This window comes from Tympanuchus pallidicinctus, unplaced genomic scaffold, assembly GCF_026119805.1.
Source record: "Tympanuchus pallidicinctus isolate F22 unplaced genomic scaffold, pur_lepc_1.0 scaffold3, whole genome shotgun sequence".
NCBI classification, from domain to species: Eukaryota; Metazoa; Chordata; class Aves; order Galliformes; family Phasianidae; genus Tympanuchus; species Tympanuchus pallidicinctus.
Window position 1 is genome coordinate 42,844,215 of NW_026294747.1, and position 25,321 is coordinate 42,869,535.

Genomic DNA, 25,321 nt, shown 5'->3' on the forward strand with positions numbered 1-25,321 from the left:
TCATAAATACAAGAAAAAGCGTAAAGTTGTAAAAAAAAAAAAAAAAAAAATCACCAAGACTAGCAAAGATCTGGCACAGTTCCAGATCATCCTAAGAATGAAGATAAATACGTACAAAGCAAACACATACAAAAAAAGATTCCTAGAATAGCAGAAACTCACTAATCAAAAGATTTGCATAATAATCATCCATCTGTATGAAGCACCATATGGCAAACAAGACTATAATTTCACTAAATGTGCTTTCTAGGAGAAACATGTTGCTTGTGTTTTCAACTAAGTAAAAAGAAAAAAACTCATCATAAGTGGCTGATACACTCAAGCAAGGGGAAACTTTTGATATAAATATGAGCAAGGCAATGGAGACAGCATGCTGCAATAATCACACAGCTGAAAAATGAATTTCAAGCATGTAACAGAGTATGTAACAAAATAGTTTAGCGAAGAAAAGCAGTGGGCTACTGGTAATGATTAACATGTTCAAATCTTCATAATATTTATTACATAATTTTAAGTTTCTAACAAACTAAAAGCTAAATTCCAGCCTAGCTTTCAACAGTTGCATCTTTAAAAATTAACACTTATAGTAAAAAAAATAACTTTAGAGAAGCATCTTCATTCAATAAAGATGTTAGGAATGTTGTAGAACTGCACACGCACTGGGAGGTTTCAATAAATAAGCTAGCACCTTGTTTCAACCACTGCTGAGGAAGCTTTTTTGGAAATATTTTAATTACACTGTGCTTACATAATAGCATTTAAATAAATCATTGGACTTTTTAAAATCGAGTGGCATAGAGAAATGTCAAATCAGGGAAGAAACAATCTGCGTCTTATTGCTGAATGGATCTGTTTTGTAGATTTATAAATACAGTAAATGTGGTGGAGAGTTTCAGTCTTTGAAGAGGAGGGTAGGCAATTTTATTTCAGTAGTCATATACTCTTAGCTCTCAGGATCTAGCTACATCAGCAGAAGGCCATTCAGTCAGAAGACACAGTAGAAGATAGGACTGATTTTCATGGAATACATTGATTAAATCTTAAGCAACTCATGGGAGAAAAGCAAATAGAAAAATGATAGAGTAAAAGATGGGAGAAACGGTATCAACTGATTGGAACTATACAGTAGAAATACATAGAATCTGTTTATTAATCTAGCCTTATATAAGTCAATGCCTAACTGAAACTTTCACCACAAGGAAGTGTCATTTCACTTTAGAAATATCATTTTCACTTTTGTTAAATGAAAGTCCAGAAAATCCTCCGAGAGATTTTGTTTAGGACACAGTGTTTTTGACCTCCTCCAATTTTCAATGTTCAATAATTGAAGAAAGTTTTTCTTGAATGGAGGACATTCTTTGTCAACTGACCTTTGAAGCAACAGAAACTGCCACAGAAATTAAAACAAAACTAAAATGGAAAATTGAAGTGGAATATCTTTTCAAATTAATCATAAGAGACATTACTAAGAACAAGGTTGATCAAATTAAAGCTTCATTTTTCCCACTGGATAAAACCATCCCACAAGTCTGGGACAGTTACAGCTGCTTCTTAAAGAAAAGGGGTGGAAAGGACAATTAGTAATATAGTAGGTAGGGGCCTCTATTTAAAGAATCTCTTTACTGATGAAGTCTTCTCAACTTCCTACATAGTTGTGTCTATCTATCATATTCATTTTAATGAGCTCAACAGAGAAGTCACATCCTTGACCTCCAGAGAGCAAAGATCAAGTTATCAGTTATACTTCTTTCCAAAAAACTCTGAAATCTATTCACATCATGGGCATTACATGACCAATTGTTTTAATTAAACTTAGGCAAACACTGAAAGAAGAGTCAAAGTGACATGTTGCCTAGAGCCTCGGTGTCCATAATTGATTCATCTTTAAATAATTACCATCTCACCTATAAACCTGCCAAAGTATGTTTTAGGGCTCAGGACTCCCTGGAGAGAATAGTGTTTGATTACTAATTGGTGTTGCATTAGAGAAGATGGATGGAGAGGGAGGCTAGGTTTAATGCTACTTCTTCAGTGTTGGCATAACAAGCTGGTAAATCTTTTTACACTAGTCTTCACTATTTCTACATTTCTGCTCACCTATATAACTTGGTTGCTATTACGCAACTATAAGAAAGCTGTATGTAACTGCAGGCTGATGGTTCTCCAGTGACAAAGCTTTTCAAACTACGGTACAGCAGTAATATCAGTTTGCACTTCACCTTTTGTGAGGAGAGTTAATGCAACCAAGACACACACTGCAAATGGAACAAAATGCAAAGCAGAAATCAAAAAAAAGTCTGCTTTCTTCACAATTATTTCAGAAAGACAGCAGAAGCCATGTCATGTCTCTGAGTCTTTTCTTTTGCAAAGGTAGATACACCCATACACAATCATCAAGATAACTAGGATACTGAATGCCTTTTAAACAATAAGTTTAAACGGTTAGCACGACAGCTGTAGCTGCTTTTGGCCTACATGACACATGCATAATACTATGCTTAAAATAAAAATGCCATGTAAAGTCTGTCTCTAAACTATAATTTTTGTCACACAACCTCACGTCACAGAACAAAATGAAGCACTGTTCAAGTTTTGTGTCACTGGGGAAAACCAGTAAAGAGTGTATCACACCCCACTTCCACCCTACGAGGCACAAGGAACTCAAGTAATTTAGAAAATCACTGCTAGCAAAAGTTCCTGAGCTTGTGTGCATGACCTGCAAGCACAATACAGTGACAAACTCAACCTTCCCTTAAAAGTAGTGTTTCTGAAAGGTGTTGAAATAAAAGACCATTTGATATAAGATACTCAAAAATAATAGATTTAAACATGACAGTGTGAATTTCAATATAATACTATCTTCATAAGATAACTATAGTAAAGCCAGTAAATCTCTGGGATTTTATATTATTTACAAAAAGAAAGTATATATAAGCACCTGTTTCATTAGAAATGGAAATTATCCATTTGTTTTATATTATATTTATAGGATATTATTGAATTATATGGTTATAAAGACATTTCACCACTTCTGCTACATATCTTCAACTGCCAGTCATTCACTTTTAAACAATACAAGACAATACAATTTTAAAAGCTGGAGGACAAAAATACTGAGTTGAAGATCTTAAAAGCAAATCCTTTATCCTTTTGCAGAATCCACTCCATGTCTAGTGGAGGCAGGAGAATAGAGACCTTTGAATATTAATGAGAAAAGCACTGTTGTGCAACAAGCAAAAATTAATGCTAAGCAAGGTAATGATAAAAACAGCAGTGAGGTTGGAGTTAGTACTGTAACTGTAAAGCATAGAATTGATTTTGGGGTAAAAAAGTTGATCAGTTATAACGGCAATTAATTCATGGCCGCGCATCCCCCCCTGTATAATTACATAACCCATGTACACAGTAGAGTTCTATACAATACCACTAACTAAACACAAATGACTGTCAGTAACACAAAGTTGAGGTCCCATGCAAAACCCAACATCTCGTGAGCTAGAATCCCACAAAACTGCAGGCAAAGCAGTCACCGCCTCCAAGCTCCAGGGAAAGTTGCCCACAATATTTATAGAAGTAGGTATGCTCTCCAGAAACATCACAGCTGTACCCGTTCTGCCCTTGCTCAGAACTTTTATCAGCAGTTGCTACCACAGAATTGATTCATGTCTTACCAGCAAAGCACATGCCTGTGCCAACTTTAACAAAAACATTTTTAAAAAAGCTCTTCTCAGAGTAAATCTTCTCTATTCACAACAGGAAGTTTGCTACTATCAGGAAGATCCCTGCTAGAAAAAAAAAAACATGTTACCAAGATGTAAAATGAAATAGGTTGTGAAGATTTTGGAAGTGCTTTTCTCTTGTATGGACCAAAATGAATATCAAAAGTATATATCTTCAGCAAAATGAAATTCTTTCCTCCAGTTCTCTTACTACTTTTTTGCTTTACTACTTCCAAGAGACAGCAAATAAAATTATTTTACTTCATAATAGGAACTAGTACCATGCATCCCAATACAATAATAATGCTTACTGAATTAGAGCTCCCCATTTTGCAGCCTCTTCTCATTTAATTCTAAAATATATTCAATAACCTTGGAAGCTTGAAATTAATATTTATGGAACATTTTGGTACTATAATCTTCCTTGAGAATGGGATCACCTATTCATCACCACAGAATCGCTAAAGTTGGATGGGACCTCTTGTGAACATTTTGCACTTGTTCAAGCAGTGCCAGCCAGAGAAGGCAGTTCAGGATCATCTTGAGTTAAATTGTGAAGATCTCCACAGCAATGTCCAGACTCCACAAAATCTCTGGGCAACTTGTTCTACTGTTTGAAAACTCATATATTAAACTGTTTCCTTGCCTTTTTATCAACTTCAGAGAAGGCAAAAATGCATATGAAAATAATTTTCCAGTAAAAAGCAACTCAAGGTAAAAGAGGAGACATACAAGCTAAGATTAATCTCAACATTATCGTGAAGCAGAATGCAATCATTCCCTCATGATAAATATTATGAAGCATGCTGAATCCAATTTCACTTGCTTTCTGTGCATTCTCATCTAGTCATTACGCAAGCCTGAGCGCTGTCACCTCTGGGAGACATTTTGTTGCTGTGTTTATATACAGAGTTCATTGTTTCAAGTACTCTGCAAGTCAGATTAATTAAAGTATTCATTTTGCTTATTTCACTGCTGCTGAATCAAGGCAGACCTACATCTTGTAAGAATAGAAGTTCTTTACACTTCTACTTTCAGAGCATACAAAGTATGTTATCACATATGAAGTAATTGATTTTCCACATAGGGACCAATTATAAAATGTGAAGGAAATTGACACTGATACCACATCTTCAAGAGGACCAAGCAGAAGCAGTAACAGAGCAAAGACACTTATTACTTATTTTTGGCCCCTTGCAGAAGTCTTGAAGAATTATATGTTCAATTATATTCTTGTTAGAATACTGATACACACTGAATAAAATTTAAATGTTTCCTTTCTCTCCATCAATTAGTGATTGTGATCAGAAGGTCCTAGACCTTCTCCAATTTGTTTTTTTTGGGGGGGAGGGTTGTTTTTTTTTTTTTTTTTTTTTTTTTTCTCCACTCTTTTGCTTCTACTGTAGAAAAGAAGAAAAACCTTAGCATTGCTGGCCTGTTCTTGATAGGCTTACAGAATTGGTGTTTCATGTATAAAGGGATAGCAAAGATTTTTGTAGGCATTTACAAACAGGATTGCAGGAACTGACGTTATCACACAACTGAAATCACCAATAGCTATGCAAACAACATGAAAACTGAGGAAAGAAAGCAAGCAGTATTACTACTAACAAAGTTTTCTTTTGGTTTTAGGTAATATTGTGTTCTGGCAAACAGCAGTAGATTGATTTTTTCATTGTTTTTAGGAGGGCATTTGTTTTTACACAGAGTTCTTAAAGAATAGTGGCCAACTTAGCTTGGTATAGTAATACACTGCTTATCGCTGGTTTTAGTTAAAGCAGATTTTTGTTTCAGCATTAGTAATACAAAATTGTATAACTAAGTTTAATATAAAACTGTTTTGCTTAAATAAATATCATCTTCACACTTAAATATGTTACATTATAATTATCCAGAGAATTTCCTATACGTCAGTACTCTAGAGAACTGTATGTTGCTGCTCATCATGACCCTGCTAAGGTCAAGACAGACAGTGAGGTAAAGGCAAACACCACTGGAACTAGAACTAGAAACTATCAAGTAAATAAACTCCACATGCAACCTGTGATGAAGATTTTATATGGCTTCCCAAGTTAACAATGGGATTTTCCTGCAAATTTATACTTGTATACCTATTAAATATCTTCAAAAATACATGTTAACCTGCATACCTTTTGCTTGTCACCAAGTTTCTTCATAGTTGGTTTTTTGTTTTTATGGAAGACATACTTTTCACAGCCTATTAGTCTGGAAATCCCAGTACTAACTGGTGGGGTAAGACTTAAAGATATTGTAACATGAAAACAGCTTACAGCTTGATTAATCACACATTGATTTTGCCGACAGTATACTTTGTATACAGAATGGACTGAACAAGGAATAAAGCCTCACACTCAAAATAAGGATAAAACAACTACTGAACAGATGCACATTAATCGGTTTCACTTGATGATTCTGAATGAAGCCATGAGACAGGAATTCTTCCTTGAAAACAGAAAGGAGAGCAATGTGTGATCTGTTACAAAACATATGATCTCAAAGCGTCTCAAACACAACCACACAGCACGTGCACCTTTGATTCTGCAGCCATAATATTCTTTTATAATAAATTTTATAAACATAGTTTTAGAGGTTTTAAATCAAGTGAAGGCAATAGCATTCAAATAAATTATGATTAGTTTGAATTTACAGCTTCTTAACAAAATATGTATACATATATATTTAAATACATAAACAATTTATCCTTGTATGAGGAATTGGAGCATGCTAATGATGTTCTAAAATCCTGCTGGGATTAGGGAATATTGCATCTCAAGATTTTTGAGATTCCAAATTATTCTCTATTTCTTGGTGCAAATTTCCAAAAGAGTACATCAGAGTCCTTCCTATAAACTTTAGATTTCAGCACCTTGTTATACCATACCTTTGATTCAAGTCATTGTTCAATTATCAGTCATAACAAATTTATAAAACTACAGCTGAGCAACAGGACAGAACTTAATTCAGACTGATTTCTTCTGCTTAGTAGTGTATTTTTTTTAAATAACTCATTAGGTACTTCATAAAAATAAAATTCAGAGAATACCAGCATCACAGGGATTGGATGGGACTTTGGGGTATCATCTAGTCCAATCCCCTGCTAAATACAGATTCCCAATACGAGGTTGCACAGCACAATGTCTAGGTGAGTTCTGAATATCTCCAGAGAATAAGACTCCACAATCTCCCCAGGCAGCCTGTTCCAGGGCTCTACCAACCTCATGTAATAACAGACATATAATGCAGTATTTTGCAGCAATTCATTATATACAAATAGTAAACTTTGTAAAAGCATTAATAATTACGATATGGAAGCACTCAGTGTGGCTGCTGAGGAATATCACTTTGTCATGAGGAAACTGAGGCACAAACAGCACAAGAATTCACAGAAGAGTGTGCAACAACGTTTGGCGTGTATAAAAATCAGAGATCGTTTCACTACTCATACAAGACAATCATTATAAATATATTCAGGGATCTGTGTGTTAGGCACCTATAGCATAGCTTTCTAAATCATTAGTCCAGAGGAAAAAGAAATTCAAAATCATATTTGAAGCCACAAGTGCAAAACTGTATTACAAGGAATCTTATCTAAGCACTAGGAAATTAACCCTTAAAAGCAGTAACAACACACTTTTGAGAACTGAGTCAGAAGTAGAATCTTTGGGCAAACAGGATTCTGGCTGCAAGAGAATGGTACTATCTCAGATGCTCATTTGAAATAATTAAAAATTTATGTTAATTCTACATTGTACATAAGTTTTATTATTTATATTTTAGTTGTCTTTTTTCCACACATTTTTCTTTACAGTATTCACATTGGGAAAATCTTGTTTCCTTATGGAAATTTATATTAGGGCACTAACAGATAAAGTTGCTGCCTATTTTTTTTTTTCAGCTATTGTCGTGGGGAAAAAAAAGTCACCAGACAATAAAGGAACTTTAATATTAATCCTAACAGTCTTTAAATCTGTTCTTTCTCCATCTTTGCTTTCTCATCTTTTTTTTTGCATTCCTAATTATTATACTGTACCATGTCATGCATATGCCTCTTTCCTTTAATTACTTTTTGTACTTACTTGTTCATCCACATTTTTACTGCTAGTCGCTAAGCAACATGCATAACATTAAGACATACATTCACTTATCTTTTAACACATTCTACTTCCTATTTGTGTCATTCTTTTTCAATACTTTATCCCACTCAATTTTACTGGTTTCCACATTCTTTTATGCTTGTTAAGAGCAAGTTGACTAAAAATACCTGTACAATTCTTAATATAATTCCCAAACAGCCAATATAGAATGATTTCTCATTTTTATCACTACAAAAATTGAAAACTGTTGATAAAGAAATCATTGCATAATAAAAAAGGCATTAATAACTTATGCAGAGGTATGAAATCAAAAATAGGATAAAGGCTACCAGGAATGGACCTACTAGAAGGACAAAAGACCACATAAGTTAATCTAAGTTTCTCCTGTTTTCATAAACATGACAGGGTCCTGGAGATAAATAAAGTGCAAGTTAGATACAGTTGTGAAGAAGAAGCTAACATGGGTCTTAAAAAGCAGAATATCTTTGATAAACCAATTAAACCAAGGATTAGGAATGGAAAACTTTGATCCTGTAACTGTTTCTTGAAAGCTATACAGAATAGCCAACAGGTTGACTTTACTGAACTTTTTTTCTGAAAGATTTAAGAGTATATATGGACACTACAGGTGTCTACTTGTAAGAATTCATATTAAAAAAAAAAATCAGCATCTTGGTTATAAACGAATACAGAATATAAAAGAAATTCAACCATCTGTCATGTTTCCAGTCGTAGAATACCCAAAAAACCCCACAGGGTTATGGTAGGCTAAGAAGTGGCTAACAGAACCCAGAGAATTTAGTCTTGCTAAATAATAGATACAATTAGCATCAAAGCAATTTTTTCCCTTCAAAAAACAAAACTCTTGGAGAAGAAACAAGACACTTAATGTACAGAGAAATTACGCATTCTAGCCTTCTACAGATTTCCTGTATCTATCACAACAGCCAGATTCTCCAGCAATTTTTCTTTTTACAACATTTCCAATCTCCATACCCCTCCACCTCTTCCTTTTTCTTGCACAGTCTCCTCTGTGTTTGGCTAAGAGGCAGTATACACCACAATCAATTGAAGCTATATAATTGTAACCGAAACAATATATGAAGAAATAAAAAACAGAGGTAGCATTGGTCAGAAGTCACAATATGGAATGGGGAATCAACGTGTCTGCAGACTCCAGAGTAGGCAGTATTTTGCAATTTGCTTCAGCAATTCTTGTTATTAAATATTTATTCTACTTGCTAGCATACATATAGGCCCTTCAAAAGGCCTTTGATTAACTTTGAATTGAACTGTGCAACAGAGTGTCCTCTTCAGCCAAAAGTATGTTTGAGCACTGAAGAAGCTTTATTTCTATATAGTTTTCCTGTTGAGTCCAAAAACCTTGCTTCTTTCTTAGCCCTTTACCAAACCCCATCTGTTTAAAAGGGGTGCAGAAGAAGGGAGGAAAGATTGAGTTGTAGCAACATAACAATTTCTGCTAACACTTTCTTTAGTATATAACTCCATTCATTATACCATCAGCACGATTCATTCTATTCCAGTGTTAGATCAATTGCTCTCCATTCCCCAAATTTTTCAGTAAATATTTAATGTCAAACTTGGTTTAAGGTAAAGCATTCTACTTTCCCCATCTCATTTACATATCAGGCTTCTGGCACTTATTTATAAAGTACAGGTGTAAATTTTGCTGTCTTTTTAATTAAAAATGTATTTATCTATAATCATTTACATACGTACATTCCTTCACTGCTGCTGCCTGCAAAGCAGGCCCTGCATAAAAAAAGCCAAAGTCCTACACTATCAGGAGCCACAGGCAGCACCAGCCTTGCAAACAAGGCGACCAGATCACAGAATCTGCATCTTTATGGTCAGCAACAAATAAAACAATATAAAGGACAAAAGTATTCAATTTTTTAAAACCTATATGGAGAACATTTTCCACACTTATATTCTAACTACCAACACTGGTTAGGGAAATCTGTGATTTCTGAACACCAGTGACTTGGCACTAGAAGCTAGTCACTAAGAACTCTACCCAGTTCTGATATCTTTATGTGTATATGTGAGGCATGATCATTGTTTACTTTCCTCTAAATGAAGGACATGTGCAAATGCAAAGAACTTGACTCCCAAAAGGGGCTGTCTATGAAAAGCTTCCAGTCAGAACAGTCAGGATTTAAAGCATGAACAATTGAGAAATGAGCCTGTACAACAGCAGCTGTGCTATATATGCATGTGAAAATAAGTATAGCACACATTAACTAAAAATCAATCTACAGGAAAAAGAAGAACAATACTTAGGCGAAGGCAGGAGAACAAGTTAGTTAACTACAGTCTTGTTAATTAAATGCATCAGTGACTCCTTATTGACCTTTTCCACTATATGGCCCCAGATCAGACTGCATTTTTGAAGCACAGTTTGTCTGGATGAAAAAGTTAGCTTAAAGAATTATTAACATTCCGATACAAAAACCATAAGAAATAGAGGAAATAGTTGATAAAATTCTTCCAAATAAAATTTTGAAATGCCTTTTAAATTATTCTATAATGTTTCTGGCTTTTTGTTTGTTCGTTTTTTCCCCCCAGAATTATTGATTTACCAATACAGAATTATTGTAAGAAACAATTTATTAGGTTCTTCTACTGGAATAACAGTCATGCTGAAAAATTCCAGTCACAGTATGTTATGTATGTTTATGTACAAATAGAAGACTGCCATTAAGTATTTATGTTTGCTTCCATAGGTAAAGAACCAACATTGCATTTGGCACTGTGCTGCATGTATCATGTTTGTGTTACTCATGGGGAAAATAACAGTAGGTAAAGAGGCATAGAAAGAAGAAGAGAACCTTCTGTCAAGTCTACTATTTAGATATGAGAGACAAACAGCTTCTATTTATTAGAAGAATCAAGAGACACTGTCAGCAATAGTAGATGAGATTAATCAAAACTATCAATCAAGAGAACAAGCATTCTTCATTCACTCATTTCCTAAAATTCTTTGATTCAAAAGATGTTAACAACACTAGAAGTTTATAACTAGACATGTACATAGAACACAGCAGGCATAGCACCAGGTGACTAGGACTAGGAAAAGATAAAATAAAACCCCAACACAAGATAAAACTGCATTCTTTGGCTTCATTCGTGGCTTACTTTCAGCAAACTCATAACTCACCTGGAAAGTAAGACTTCAAGAAGGATTGAAATAATCTCTTTACCCACTTCTGCAGCCTATTTGACATCACAGAGTGATATGTTTACTCAGTGAGGAAGACTTGAATTTGTTCCCATAGCTTTTGAAATATAAGAAATATGAACCTCACTTCGTAAGCAATACATTGTTGAACACATACTTTGATGCCTTCTACCTACTTAATTCTGACAACAGACTTTCAGTAGGTTGTCAATCAAGTAACTGAATCAAGTAATTGAATCAAGTAATTGAAATATAGCCCTGCAAAATTTTAGTCTTACTGAAATTGGTTTTCAGTTTCCAAACCAATTAATTTATACTTCCTTTAAGATCTAAACATTTAATCAAATTTTGTAAACACAGCAATTTAACTGGTATATAAGATTTCACAAGGGAAAAGAATAGCACCCTAATTAAATACAAAGAGTTGGTGATTGTCAGAAGAGATCTTGAATTGTGCAAGGAAAACGGGAGGAAATCCCTCCTCTGAGCCACCAACAACCTGGATCAGGAATGTGCTTCAAGGCTCTAAAGCCTACTGGCACAAGATTATTAACTTGGAGAAAAAAATCCTGAATTAGGAAGAAGCATTTTCTAAACTGTCAAAAGTATTTTTCAAAGTTCAATATTTGCTAAGCATATGTAAGGATTGGGAGTAGATTGAATTCTGTGGTAAAACTCATACAGAGTGTTACCATGGTATTGGTATTTCCCATATCAAGGTAGAGAGATTATGTCATGCCAGGTAGACCTAACACAGGACATAGTGCATTGATGGTACATCATCTTTTGACAAAAGGAGTTTGTGCTCATTTTTTTTCTTGTTAGTAACTGTCAGGCTGAATCCAGCCATACATAATAATGAAAAGATGTCACATCAGGTTACTGAGATGACGCATCACATTATGACAGATTTGGAAACTCTAAAATTCAATAGCCTTAGCTAGGCTGTGAAAACACCTAAAATAATTCAGTTAGAAGAGTCTGCATTCAATGCGAAGGTTGAAATTACAGTTGTACAATTCAAAGGTTTGGAACCTGGATTGGGATAGTTCATAGTTGAAATGCATCTGTGAGTTTTATATGGAAAACTTTAGCGGCCTATATCAGTGAAAAGCTCCTAAGCAGCATGAGAAAATTCCTAGAGAAAAAGATTGTCATTCTAAGGAAACATGAGAATAACAATAGAATGTTTGACAAAGAGACGTCTACCTCCCCCATCTCCTTGCCTATTACAGTGGTCATCATTGTGTTCAAAATAGTAATTACAAAGCACTTTAACCAATAACATCATTTTTTCCCCCCTATATCTTCTTAATAATCAACATAGACAAAGAAAGAAAAATAGGGGAAAAAAGCAGTGAAATAATAAGGATAGGGTGAGATGGAATGAAAGATTAGAAATTATAGGACTTAGTATTCTATGAATTAGTTACCAATAGAATAAAAAGTCACTTTTTTTTTGCAAAGGAAAAGAATTTAGTGTGAATCCATTACCTTCTGTATTACTGCTACAGAACAGAAACACAGCATTGAGAAAACATAAGTTGCAATTTCTGATCAGATTTGAGAGAAGGAAATGGGGCAATGAAGGCCTTTTCACAAAAAGCTCTTTTCAAGCAAAAATCACAAGAGGATATGTTTCTCTAGGTTATGTGGCAGGTAAGCACTGTGAGGATGTATTCAAGGATGATTATTAACAAAGGCTTCTGACTGACTATCATTTTATTGGGAATATCTAAAAACTGTTCTCAATGGGAGGAAACCGAACCCTCATGACTCCACTGAACCAATGAATTGAATAAAGCTTTTATGGAGTACCAGCTCACTGGCAGTGACACTGAAGTTTTGCGTGAAAGCCACGTATGCTCATTCTTATATTTAGATGCACTGTATTTGTAAGTGAAAAAGTTAGGAAAGGCATAAAGACCTCAAAAACATAGAAAGAGATCATTAGAAGAACTGGTGATAAAGCTAACAACATTTGTTAATTCAAATTAACAATGAATTTTTATCTGCAGCAAAAATCAGTGAAGCGCTCTCAAGCATTATCTTAGCTATATTCAATCACCAGACAGTCACATGAGATGAGTGTTTCCTGGCAGAAAAAAACCCACTATCATTATCTGTTTAGCACAGGACACATTATACCCAACATGTACTGAGGCTTGATGCCAACTACTGAGCTACACAACAGCAGTAATCCAACTCTACTATTTCAGTTTGTGCTCTACAACAGGTGAACACATTTCTGAGTCTTACAGTCATTCCCCAAACCATAAAGATAATCAGTTTCACATCTCCATGCATGCCATAGTTCTTAAGACTGTGGGGTGTTAGATGCTTGAAATATTTTTGTCACCTAGAAAAACAGACCTCATTTATTTAAGATGAAGAGAACTCAGGTTTTGGAATCTATTATTTCATGTAAGTATTACATTTGTTCAGTAAAAATTTTGCTTACAAAATCTCTGTGAAAAAAACAGTATTCAGAGTACTGTATACTCAGAATGTGACTCTAGTGCTTAACTCAGTCTCAAGAGCTACTATGACTTCCGAGTTTGTTGTGTTGTAATAGAAATCTTAGAAGCATAAAACCATCTGGTCCAACATAATTTTGAAAGTAGGGCCTTAGATTAAGCTATCCGTTGCCCTGTGAAGCTGACCATTGAATATTTCCAGTGTTGGAGGAAAGGAGATTCTACTAACTTCTGTGGAACTTATTATAGACATAACTCCTCACATTGAAGATTTTTTTCCCCCCAGATTCAGACAATTTCCCCTGAAGCAACTGTGTATAATGAATGAATATTAAGATGTTACGATTACAAAATAAACAAGAGAGTTAGGCAAAGCAGATTATGATAACAAAAGAGAATAGATAGAAAGCTTACCCCTACCCTGGGCTCACTTTGAAAACTCCAGCAGAGTGGATCTCCAGAAGAGATCCTTCCCCACTGGTAGCCAGCTCTTAAATGGGTCTAGGAGAAGTGGCACCAGGCTCCACCCCTTCCGGCAGCACAGGTGAATTGCCTTCAGCTGTGCTCCTGTGGCTGACTCATGGCTCACCTCAGGTGATCAATCAGAAGTTCAGGCCACAATTCAGCAGTTCCCATACAAACTGGTACATATCACTCTATACCATGGTACGTTCTTGTGCTATGCTGGGGCCTTTTTACTGATTGAATCATTTTCAATTATGAAGAATCATTTTCTGTAACATTATTAATCCACCAAAACACAAGACAGAGCACAGGTTCAGCGTTATCTATAATCTTTTTTCTAGGATTCCGTAAGTAAAAGGTGATAATTAGTTTTAATCAATCTTACTTTATACATAAGTTGAAAAAAACTCAGTGGATAAATTTTAAACATCAAGAAACCACCTTAAATTTAGTCACTATTTAGAGCATAATATTTTTCAAACTCATGAGGGAAATGATACAAAAACCAAATACAATAGAAATGAATCTGCATAAACAAATAATTCTGTGAATGGTAGAAACAATAATGCCCGATCTCCCATAATTTGCATCTTATGATTGACTGACTTCAGAGTCTATTGTGGAATCTTTGTTTAAATCTTCTCTGCAGTTAGGTTTTATAGGGTCTTCCTTCCATGTTTGCTCTGCTGTTTCTTAAGATTCAATAGCTCATGTAATGGCCCTCTGCTTTATTGGGGGCACCTGTAGCATCTCTCTCTTCCTCTTTGTTCCTCTATTTTTATGAAATTGGAAAAATCCTATTATTTCTTTGATCTCAGCTTTGATATTTTGCTGAAACCAGCCTGTAGGCTCAAAAGGTATCAGTGAGAGGACATGCATTAAAATAGAAGCGTTATAAGAAATTAGTTTAAAAAAAAAATCACAACTTCTTACAAAGCTTGATCATGAAGACTATTAAAACCTAGCCAAATTTAGAAATACAGGCATTGCTAAGAGTTATTTCAATGCTATTTTGTTTTTATTAATATTAAATTAATAGTGTTTAATTACTTAATAGTAATTAATTATTAAAATATTAATTTTATTGTTAATTTAAACACAATAGTGAAGATTAAATAAAGAGTCACACTGCAATTACTTAATACATTGTAAGTACCATCAATTAACATGTTAGCATTTACTAAATCAAAATATAATTCAGCCTGTTACATCGAAAACAAGCACTGACTTCACGTATTTCTTGCTATTAAGTTCTGTCATCATGTAACTACACAAAAACTTTTCAACTATGCAGCAATTCTGATGTTGATTAGCTTTCTCAACATGCAGCAAGAAAAAGAACATCTAAAGCCAAAGAAAACTAGCTAACATTTTGACACTGCAGCATTTTCATGCTGCAGAATTCTGTCACAGTTTTTTCTACCATAAAGGGACCCTAGACTTCGCAAACACTTTCTTGCTGCAAATCTGTTGTTGCTTTCATTACCTACTACTGGTTAAAGTTAAAAAGAAAAACAAACACCTGTTTTTCAGTCTGTCAGCATACTTCAAATAAAAAATGCCATTTATTTTGGTAAAAATCTTTTATTCTTAACTCTGGAGAAAAATCTACATTTAATAAAAAGCGCACTCAGAGCTGAAGGAACATTTTTGCCTATAGGCTAGAAGTGCTTGAAAATTAACAAGAATTTCTCTAATCTAATGGTGATTCAGTAGTTTATCTGAAATGAGTTTGGAAGGGTCAGTCTTTTTGAGGGTTTCTATCATCCAATGCAATTAAAAATAATCAGCAAATTGAATAAATACAAGCTACTGCTAAAAACTGTTTCACAGTTGAGGCGCGTTAGCAGTTGAGGCAAAAGATACCTGCACTGCTATTATCTCAGTTGTTATTCATAAAAAAGTCCTTCACGTTGTGAATTTGGTCTATTTTATAGCTGACATACTTTAATATTTTTAATTACATGTCACAGCTTTATCCTGTCTGAAAGAAACTGTCTAAAAACAGAGCCCTGAGGATATGACCAGCTAAGCACTCACTGTGGTATTAGTACATTTTAATAAGTTGCAATCCCATGAATGTAACTGCTGAGCAGTGCTTGTACAGCAGCCAGACTTCCTTTTTCCCCACTCTGCCTGCCTTGTGTGAAGTCTGGAGGTGGGCAAGAAGCTGGGAGAGGACACAGCTGACTGAAAATGACCAAAGGGATGTTCTGTGCCACATGGTACGCTGAGGCCCTACTTTCAATGTGCCTGCTGGTAGAAAGCAGTGAATTAATGCCTTATTTTGCTCTGCTTGCAGACACAGCTTTGTTTCACTTGTTAAAGTGTCTATCTCAACCAACAAGTTTTATCAGTTTTGCTCCTCTAATTCTCTATCCCATCCCACTGCCAGGGGAGCACTCGAACCATGGAGTGGGTGCTTAGCTGCTGGCCAGGTTCAACTAGCATTACAAAACTATTTTTTCAGAAGTTTATAGATAGGAATACAAATCGAAAAACATTAATAATTACCCAAAATACATATCAACTTTTAGGGTCACTTCTGCTTTAGTTAGCCCATTCAGAAATATAGTTTTGGAAAAGCAGACTTTTGCATCCTGTTAAGGAGAAACTCTATAACGCAGACATGCATATTGAATATAGTCCAAGAAAAATTCTTGAGAGAAATAATTAAATGAATTGCTTTGTATAAAGTAACTCTCCCTCCTGAGATGAGCATTTCCTTTCTTTCTACTAGTTACTTATGAGGTGGAATTTCTGCACACAAACACACACTACTGCTGTGCTGTTATAAATATTAGGTCTTATCCGCTAAGCTCTGTTCTTCTGAATCAGATACAAGACATCTTCCGATTATTTTTTTCCCTTTCAGATTCTGCTCTTTATGACAGCTGTTGAATTGCCTTCACTCCACAAGCACCAACAAAGGACAGGCAAGAATATGCTGGCTTACTCTTACTTCATGTCTTCCTGGAATCACATACTGATTATAGAAAAGTCATCTTAACTCCACTCCCTGATAAAAGACTATGAAGATGCAGAGTCAGGCCTTTTACACAGCGATCTTCAATCTAGCTTACCATCTTCTTTTACAAGTTCTAAAGCAACTGTTAATTAGTAGTGGGTATGGAACAAGCTTTTAACCAATTAATTGAAAAAAAAGAAGTCTGCATACAGATATGCATGGGTAGACCAAAAAATTTCCTTTCTAGTAGAGATGGCTCTCAAGAGGTAAAGAAAAAAGACGCATATAGGTGATGTGTGATAATATGAAAGGCTGCAAGACAGTTGCTTAAGAAACAAGAACAACAAAGGAATAAACTACTGCAGGCATCACCAGAGCTGGAATGACATTGTACTGTGTACTATGTTTCCATGGCAACTAGCCATAGGAAAATGAATGTTTCATATTCACTGTGCTCTGCAGCATGTGTCTATAAATCAAACTTGCATAAAAGAGCATAAGATTTCCTCCATGGGGTTGCTCTGAAAACCAGGTTATTTTTTTCATTATTAGATAATTACATGAAAGAAAACCACAACAATTAGGTCATTTTTTTGTATGGAAAGTACCAATGCATATAAGAATACTAGTATACCCCCAGTGTCAGTCATCCTATCAATCTAAGAATACAGCAGTGTAAAACGTTGATCATGAATGCCTTCATTTCTTCCTTTAGATCTGATTTATGCTTGTTAGCTTTAAAAACTGAATGAGACTTTTCTGCCCATTTTTGGGCTTTAAGACATTTTTCATCTTTTAGAGACTCACTCACATTCACATGCAATTGGTTTTCAGCTCATTTCTGTTACTATTTCCATTATCATAGTCAGGATTTACCATGCAAACACCTATTTTCTCTAAACAGATGATAAAACTAAGACAAATATTTTCTTACCAGTTTCAATTAATAATATTGTATAATTCTAATTCATACTAACATTACTTAAATGTTTTCTAGAATTTGAATCTACTTTTAAAGACAACATGCTCACTTGCAGACAGTAATTTATCACAAATTATTACTTCAAAGGATGTGTCACATTTCATATCAAGACTGCTAAATGCACAACAACAGTGTTATTATAAAGAAATTATTTTCTCTGTTAAGCATCAAAAAGAGCCCCACTATGAAAGAACATATCATCCTATATCACCACATCATTTACCTTCGCAGGTAGTTCTGCAGCTCAACAAAGAATGTTGAGCTTTCACTGCACAATGGCACTTTAATGAAGTGAATACTGGGCACGCAAGAATTAAGTCCATAGAAATGCAGTATCAGCTCAAAACCAAGAAACATGACACTACTGTTAATTTAAAATTGATGCAAGATTACAGTCAGTTAATAAAATCGAGATAAACTGAATTTCACCTACATTTTGTAAAACTTAAGCAACAATTGCAGTATACTACTGAAATTTGTAAGAAAACAATCCATCAGAAAGAATGCCTACATTAAATATTATTTTACAGTAAGAGATGAAAAGTATATTTTGCCTATTCCCATTCCAGTTAAAAAAAAACAAAAACACCAATAACCAAAGCCACTTACTATATTTAGAAACACTACTGAATTGAAGTATCTTTTGTATTTTATAAAATAGAGCACTTAACATCCCAACCTGAAGCTCGATTACCAAGTCATACTAATTCACTACATCTTTTAACATTATACAGCGTTAAAGTAAAGCAGAGGCAGTAACTGTGTTTCATAGCCCAGCATTCTAATAAATACAGCACATAACAGGTCACAAACTCATGTATTGAGTTCACAAAGCCTGAAAACTGAAACTCTTCTGACATTGTCCGAGTTTGCCTGTCCTGCTTGAAGCTTTCTACTTGCTTTGTCTCTAACATCAGTTCTTCTAAGGGTCAGAATAGTATAATTAATTTGTTGTTCTTGTGTTTATACAGCACAAACATAGAATAAATTCTTGTTACTTCAGTCTATTTAAAACTATGTAAAATTAAATATTCATAAGTTTACGATAATGGTGTAGAGAAATACCAACCCAGCTTCACAGCAGAGACCTTCCATAATAAGACACATTACTCACAGCAGAAGAGCACAGCATGGAACGTTAAGACGCAGGGCAGAGGCTAACACTGGAGGACCATGATTACAAACAACTCACCAAGAGTCAGAGAAATGCAGTCATAGGACTGTACAAATCCAGCACTACGGATAAAGAGAGCAAAGAACAAGTATCTAAAACATAGTATGTGCCACATGTAATAAGTTTGAATACAACATGGGTTTGCAGACAAATGAAGAGAAGGGAAATGCATAAAGTATGTCAGTAGACGTGTTGAAATGACTGGATGATAAGAGCAAGAGAAAAGAATCCATCCACATGAATTCCAAACTCCTCAAGACAGGATAATGGCAATTCACCCAACCCTGCCCACCTGGAACCTGTCACAACAGGACATGAGAGGGGTAGTGAAAGACTTGGACTAACACCAGAAAGGAGTAGACATTACAAAGGGTGTATGATGTATTTAACTTTATTATTGAGACTTGTCTTTAATACAGTATTCTGTATTTTATTTTTATGTAAGCTTTAGATTTGTATTAGTAATTTTTCTTTGACTAGACTGCTAAGATTTCAATTTATTAACAACAGAATTTGGCTTTATGTATCTGGTCTCCTTTTAGCCATAACAAGATTTCAAATTAACGGTTAAACAGGTAAGATAGGAAAACAATCCATTATTCTTTAACTCTTTATTATATTATATAAAGAAGTTTTAAGACTGCTTTAGTATTCATGAATGTACATGAATGATAAATACAAGCATTTCATTTTCAAGCCTTACACTCATTAAAATCAGTATAAGATGTATGGATTTCTCATTATGAGCATTTTGGATATCTATAAATCAAATTTACTTGACCTGAACAACTTCAGTGGGGTGGTTCTTCTTTAGTACCAAGTGTTACTGATGTTCTCCCCTCCCTGAGTCTTGCACAGCTAAAATACCCCTGCTTTCATTTTTATGAAAAAGTATATGTTGAGAATCACACCCTAGGAGAAATTAATTCCCTGCTCTGTATGGTAAGGGGAGAAGTTAAGTACTACACGTCTTTAACTTCTTTCCCGTTTCCTTTAAACCATTATGACACAGACTTAATTTATAAAGTTTCATTTCATTTAAAGTATGGGAAAATAATGCATGGAACCTTCCATCAGTAGCTAACGTGCCTTGTAGACAGCATGCCCATTAAAGCGAAAGTTCTATAAATAAACAGCTATATTCAAAGCTATATTGCAATAAGAAGCTATGTCTGAATTTATTTGACAATTCTTCACATAAGAGAAATAAAGAAAAGAATATATTAAACATGACAGCATTAACAATAACTACATTTAAATTTCTTATACAAAGAGCCTTAATATTCAAGAAAGTTTCTAATCACTTCACAGAAATATTGGTTATTAGGGCCTTCATAAAAGTAGGCACTCAAGTCTATTCATTTCTTGGCAGTGTACCAAAAGTGATAGCAGAAACACTTGGTTTTCAAGAAAATATACCTCATCCCTTAGAGATTATTTCCACTTAATCTATTGCATGCTTATAAAGTTCAGGCTTGAACTGCCTACAATCTCATTTCTTATTATGTGATGCGATATGACTTTGTTTTTGTTATTAATGAGTAATATGAAGATACTTGTTTATATGTGCCCTACCAAATGAAGTAAATCATTCAGCCCTCGCAAAGTGAGGGATTTCCAAGCGCTGCAGTTGACTACAGAGGTTGTTAATGTTTTTTTTCAAACAAAGGGTAACATTCATCATGCAAATACATACTTGAAAACTACACACAAAGTAACAGATATGCATGAGTAAGTTTAAAAAAAAAAAAAAGGTACCTAATGCCATGCCTCCAAAATTGAAGGACCTCTTTCAATGGCTGAGCTACTTCCAAACAAGTCATTCATTTCACAAAAAAAAGAAAGTTTTATTGTTTGGAACACACTGTTTTCCAAAATAGTTTTGAAGTAATATTTACTTACAGCTGCTACACGAAATTGATTTTTTTTTTAAAATGATCCATAAATCACTCTCAAAATTTGATCCTCTCACTCCGCAGGCAAATTTCACCTTATGAAAGATCTCACTAGTGCACTAATTTTAATTCTAAAGCTTACGAATGAAGATTTTGTGATTACAGGAGGAATATTTAAGAGTAAGTAATAACAGGCTTCCTGAGAAACAGTTCAGTCAACAGTTTACTTTCTGTATTTAATATTATTGTATTATATGTATTTTACGTATTTTTCTACTATGTGTTGCTCATATTATTTACATGCATATTGTTTATATATATTGCATTCATTATTAAAGGCATTAACACAACAACGTGCTGAAGCTCATATCTTCAATTGTACAATAGAATATAATCACTTCAATTAACCGAAATATACAAGGAAAAGACTGCTATCCAGACTGAATAAGGATTTCTCTACTAGTCTTACCTGAAGGCTTCAATTATGATTCTTTCAGATAATTTTGGAAGAACAGAATTGAAGGTTTTCTTAAAGTCTTCAAAAGTCAAGAATCCTCTATCTTTTAAATCACAATTAGACAAGAGAAAAAGAACACAGGTTTATAAAACTTACTCATACAATTATGTTTGTATAGGGCTATTCAATTCACAGTTCTGAGATGATTAAACACTAAGTTAATTTATTTGCAAAATATTTTAGAACGGCTATGGTTATATGGAGTGAGCATATATATATCCTGACAGTTCCTTTGCACCACTGTGACCTCTATTTAATAGTCTAACATCCACAACTGTCTCATTTAAATTTTTTCATTTTAAAAGTAGGCATTTTAAATTGAAAATTTCAGACTTGTGAGATTTTGAAAACCTATATTCTAAAATATGTGAAAATGCATTCCAAATCTGTCATCTTCATTGACACCTTAGCCACTATAAGCATTATATATCAGAAAAACTTTCTTCCACAAAAAAAACTTTGTTTAATACTATTGAAGATCCTGAAACATACCAGTGTGATATCAATTGATCACTTAGGCTATGAATTCACTTCCAGAGCCAGCGAGAAAATAAAGCATTTCAAGCCAGGCTATCACAGATGGCGTGCAGCAAATAGCAAGACAAACAAAAGCTCAGTGCTTGAAGCAGTTAAGTTCTTTGAAATAACTCACTAAAAATAACACTTCAAAAGCTACTTTTAGTTCAGAGCAAAAAGCTGCAGTGGATGCTTATCTGATCATCCCAACATCTGATCTACCATATGTTTCACTTTCACTCATTTCAAGGGCCATAGTCCTATCTCAGGTCAGGAAGAAATCAGAAAAGATTGTCTTAATGTCTATTTAAAGACAGGTTCTTGATGAATTTCTCCAGCAGAGTGGTGGGAGATAGTCCTTGTTTTACTCTTTGTTTTCTAGCAAGAAAGAATCGCTACATCTACTTCACAAAAAGTAGATGAGAAAATTCACATTACTTTGGTTTCCATTCCTTCATCTACCATGAAGATGTAAAAGAAATATCTACAGCCACCAAAGACAGAAATCTCTAAAATACATGGCATAAATAAGTGCGTGGAGACACGTGACTAGAAGTAACAGAAAATGATGAAGTCACTGGAGTTGGAATGGACCTTTAAAGGCCATCTAGTCCAACTCCCCTGCAATAAACAGGGACACCACAGACAGATCATGTTGTCAGGGCCTGATCCAGCCTTACCTTAAAAGTCTCCAGGGACAGGGCATCTGAGGCAGTGAGAGTTAACAGGTAGGGTGAATAGCTTAGAGATTTGCCTTGTAGGAGCTCATACTACAACTAGAGCTTCCAAATAGAATGTTGCAGTCTACTACCTTCGACTTACTTATAATAATATCATTGCTGTCTTTATTACTTTGTTAATGTTTTACTTCATGTGACAGCATTCATGACTGTATAACCAATGAACGTACAGAAGTTATAATTATGAAATATACCAGAGAGTTTGGCTAAGCAGTTATTATACCAAAAGAGAATAGAGAGCTTACCGTACCCTGGGCTCGCTATGAAACTCCAGCAGAGTACATCTGCAGAAGAGATCCTTCCCCACGGGTGGTCAGATCTTAGATAGGTCGAGGAGAGGTGCAGCCAGGCTCCACCCCTTCCAGCAGCACAGCTGAATTGCCCTCACCTGTGCTCCCATGGCTGGCTCATTGCTCACCTCAGGTGATCAATCAGAGGTTCAGGCCATGATTCAGCAGTTCCCATACACACACCATTTTAATCTCTTATTTCCTTCAGGTGTTCTGCTTTACCTTATTGTTTAAGAATTAGCACTCAAAATATTTAGGAGAAGAAACTTACCTTGCATGTCAAAAGCTGTGAATATTTCTCTTGTTTCATCACTACACAGTTGTGCAGATTTCTTTGCACTCATGAGATTTAAAAACTTTTCAAATAATATACCTAGAAGAATTGGAAGTTCAGATAAATCTTCCTGAAAAAAGAACTGTTTTATTTTCCTCCTTAAAAACTTGTATGACTGTCTAATAATTAGGAATAATTTGTATTATATATAAAGTGAAAAAAAAAAAAAAAAAAAAAAAGGAAAAAAAAGGTCTTCAAAGTTTGCTCATACAAACATTTCACTATCTTTTAGATTTTCTCATGTATTTTCTATACTTGAAAATAATGCATCAGTTTATTTCTATTTTTCCTTCTAAGTTATCTGTTATCTCATCTTCCTTTGCATTGGAATGAAATGTGGACATTTCTAAGTCAATAGAACTTTCATGCCAAGGATAAAGATCCATAGATGCTGCATAAACAATGTATCTGGCATAATTCCCAGCAGGGACAGAACTCTGAAATAATCAGATACAGATTCCTATGAGATTCACAATAAAATTAAGCTTAAATATGAATTGGTGATTAATCCAATGAATTTACCTGTATATTTATCTTATCTTTTTAATGAATAGAAAAATGAAATGAAATAAAATCCTCATCTCGTTTGCAAGTCCTGTTTTAACTGAGCATTTATTATAAAATCAAATAAAATTATATTTATTTTAATATATATAATATTAAGAAACAAAAATACACCCCCACAACCTTAGGCCTTCTCATGAAACATGCAAAATTTCTGACAAAAATTTCGGCCGACACGTTTTATTTTGGCAAAGAGAGCACATATCAATTCAGAAAGCATGAGAAAGACTGTTAAAAATATGCCTCATGCTCCTTTTTAACAGCTGAATTTTCTTAAAAAGGTGGCAGTATCTGGTGTGAATGTTTATCAAATAATGTAACAAAAGCTCTGCACTTCTCTTTCTTTTGATTCATTCACATTCTATTCTTCCTGCAGTGATTCAAAGGGACAGCTCCTTCAGCTCCACCTGCTGTCTCAATTCAAATCTTAAACTCCAAGCTTACAGATTTCTGGTGTTTCTTTCCTCACTTCTTGTAAATCATACATTAAGAACTATTATAGTCTCAATTTCCAGAATTACAAAGACATGTTGATTTCAAGTGCTAGGCTCTTTATGTCCACAATTCATTTAATAACAGAGGTTGCCAAAACACACTGAACTTGTCCGCATGAACAGCTTTCCATTCAATTGGATAAACAGGAAAATGAAACCATAAAAAGCAATATAGGATTTCCATCTATTTATTTTTCTCTTTCAGGGTATTTCAGAGGAACGTATGAGCCCAGAAAATTATAGTATACATTCTTCATTTTATGGAATGACTCCTACAATAGAGAGCCGCCTCTTCATTGATCGTGAGAGTTGGCAATCTATGAGCTACTGAATGGGTTGCAAAGTATCTCAACACAAAAAGGTCACCTTAAAAAAAAAATACACAAAGCATCTAGATATTGACAGATCCATAGTCTACCTCCATACATTCGTTCACTAATTTTCACTCAGGCATTCATACACAGATCTTATCTTAGGAGGGAGGGGGGAAGCAAAATCTTCTTAAGGACAGGGCTTAATGAATATAGGCTTTGACATCACAGAATAAACAGATAGCCTTTACAACACCCTTCAAATGCACTGATACAAGTGGGATTATATGGCAAATGAGAAAGGGGAACTTAATGACAAAAACACCCAAATTTTTGACATTTTTATTTTTCACATGAATCAGTTTGCTACTACAATTCACCGCACAGCCCCAGAAACAGTGGTACTGGCACCACTGATAAGGTCGAGGACAAGAGGAAAAACAAAACAAAAACAAGTAGAACTAGGTAAGTGGCTGTTGCTACAGACAGATATATTTATTGAACCGTGCTGTAAGACTCGTGTATTTGCCCAAATGAACAGTGAAATGGTATCAAAAG

General features: G+C 34.6%; 1 protein-coding gene across 6 annotated transcripts in view; it reads right to left on the bottom strand.

The window, feature by feature from the left end:
• EFCAB11 (EF-hand calcium binding domain 11) overlaps nucleotides 1–25,321 on the bottom strand; it is a 77,395-nt gene that overhangs the window by 46,912 nt on the left and 5,162 nt on the right. For 4 of the 6 annotated variants that reach the window (XR_008209628.1, XM_052696174.1, XM_052696173.1 and 1 more), the window contains exons 4-5: nucleotides 23,332–23,433; nucleotides 21,467–21,557 (exon numbers count right to left, since the gene is read on the bottom strand). Coding sequence is in view for 5 of the 6 variants with exons in the window: in XM_052696174.1 (XP_052552134.1) it covers nucleotides 21,467–21,557; nucleotides 23,332–23,433 (193 nt within the window). In the remaining variant the exon portion in view is untranslated. Of the gene's footprint in view, nucleotides 1–19,058; nucleotides 19,165–21,466; nucleotides 21,558–23,331; nucleotides 23,434–25,321 lie in introns of those variants that run through there. The other 2 variants (XM_052696169.1, XM_052696171.1) reach the window with 2 other exon arrangements.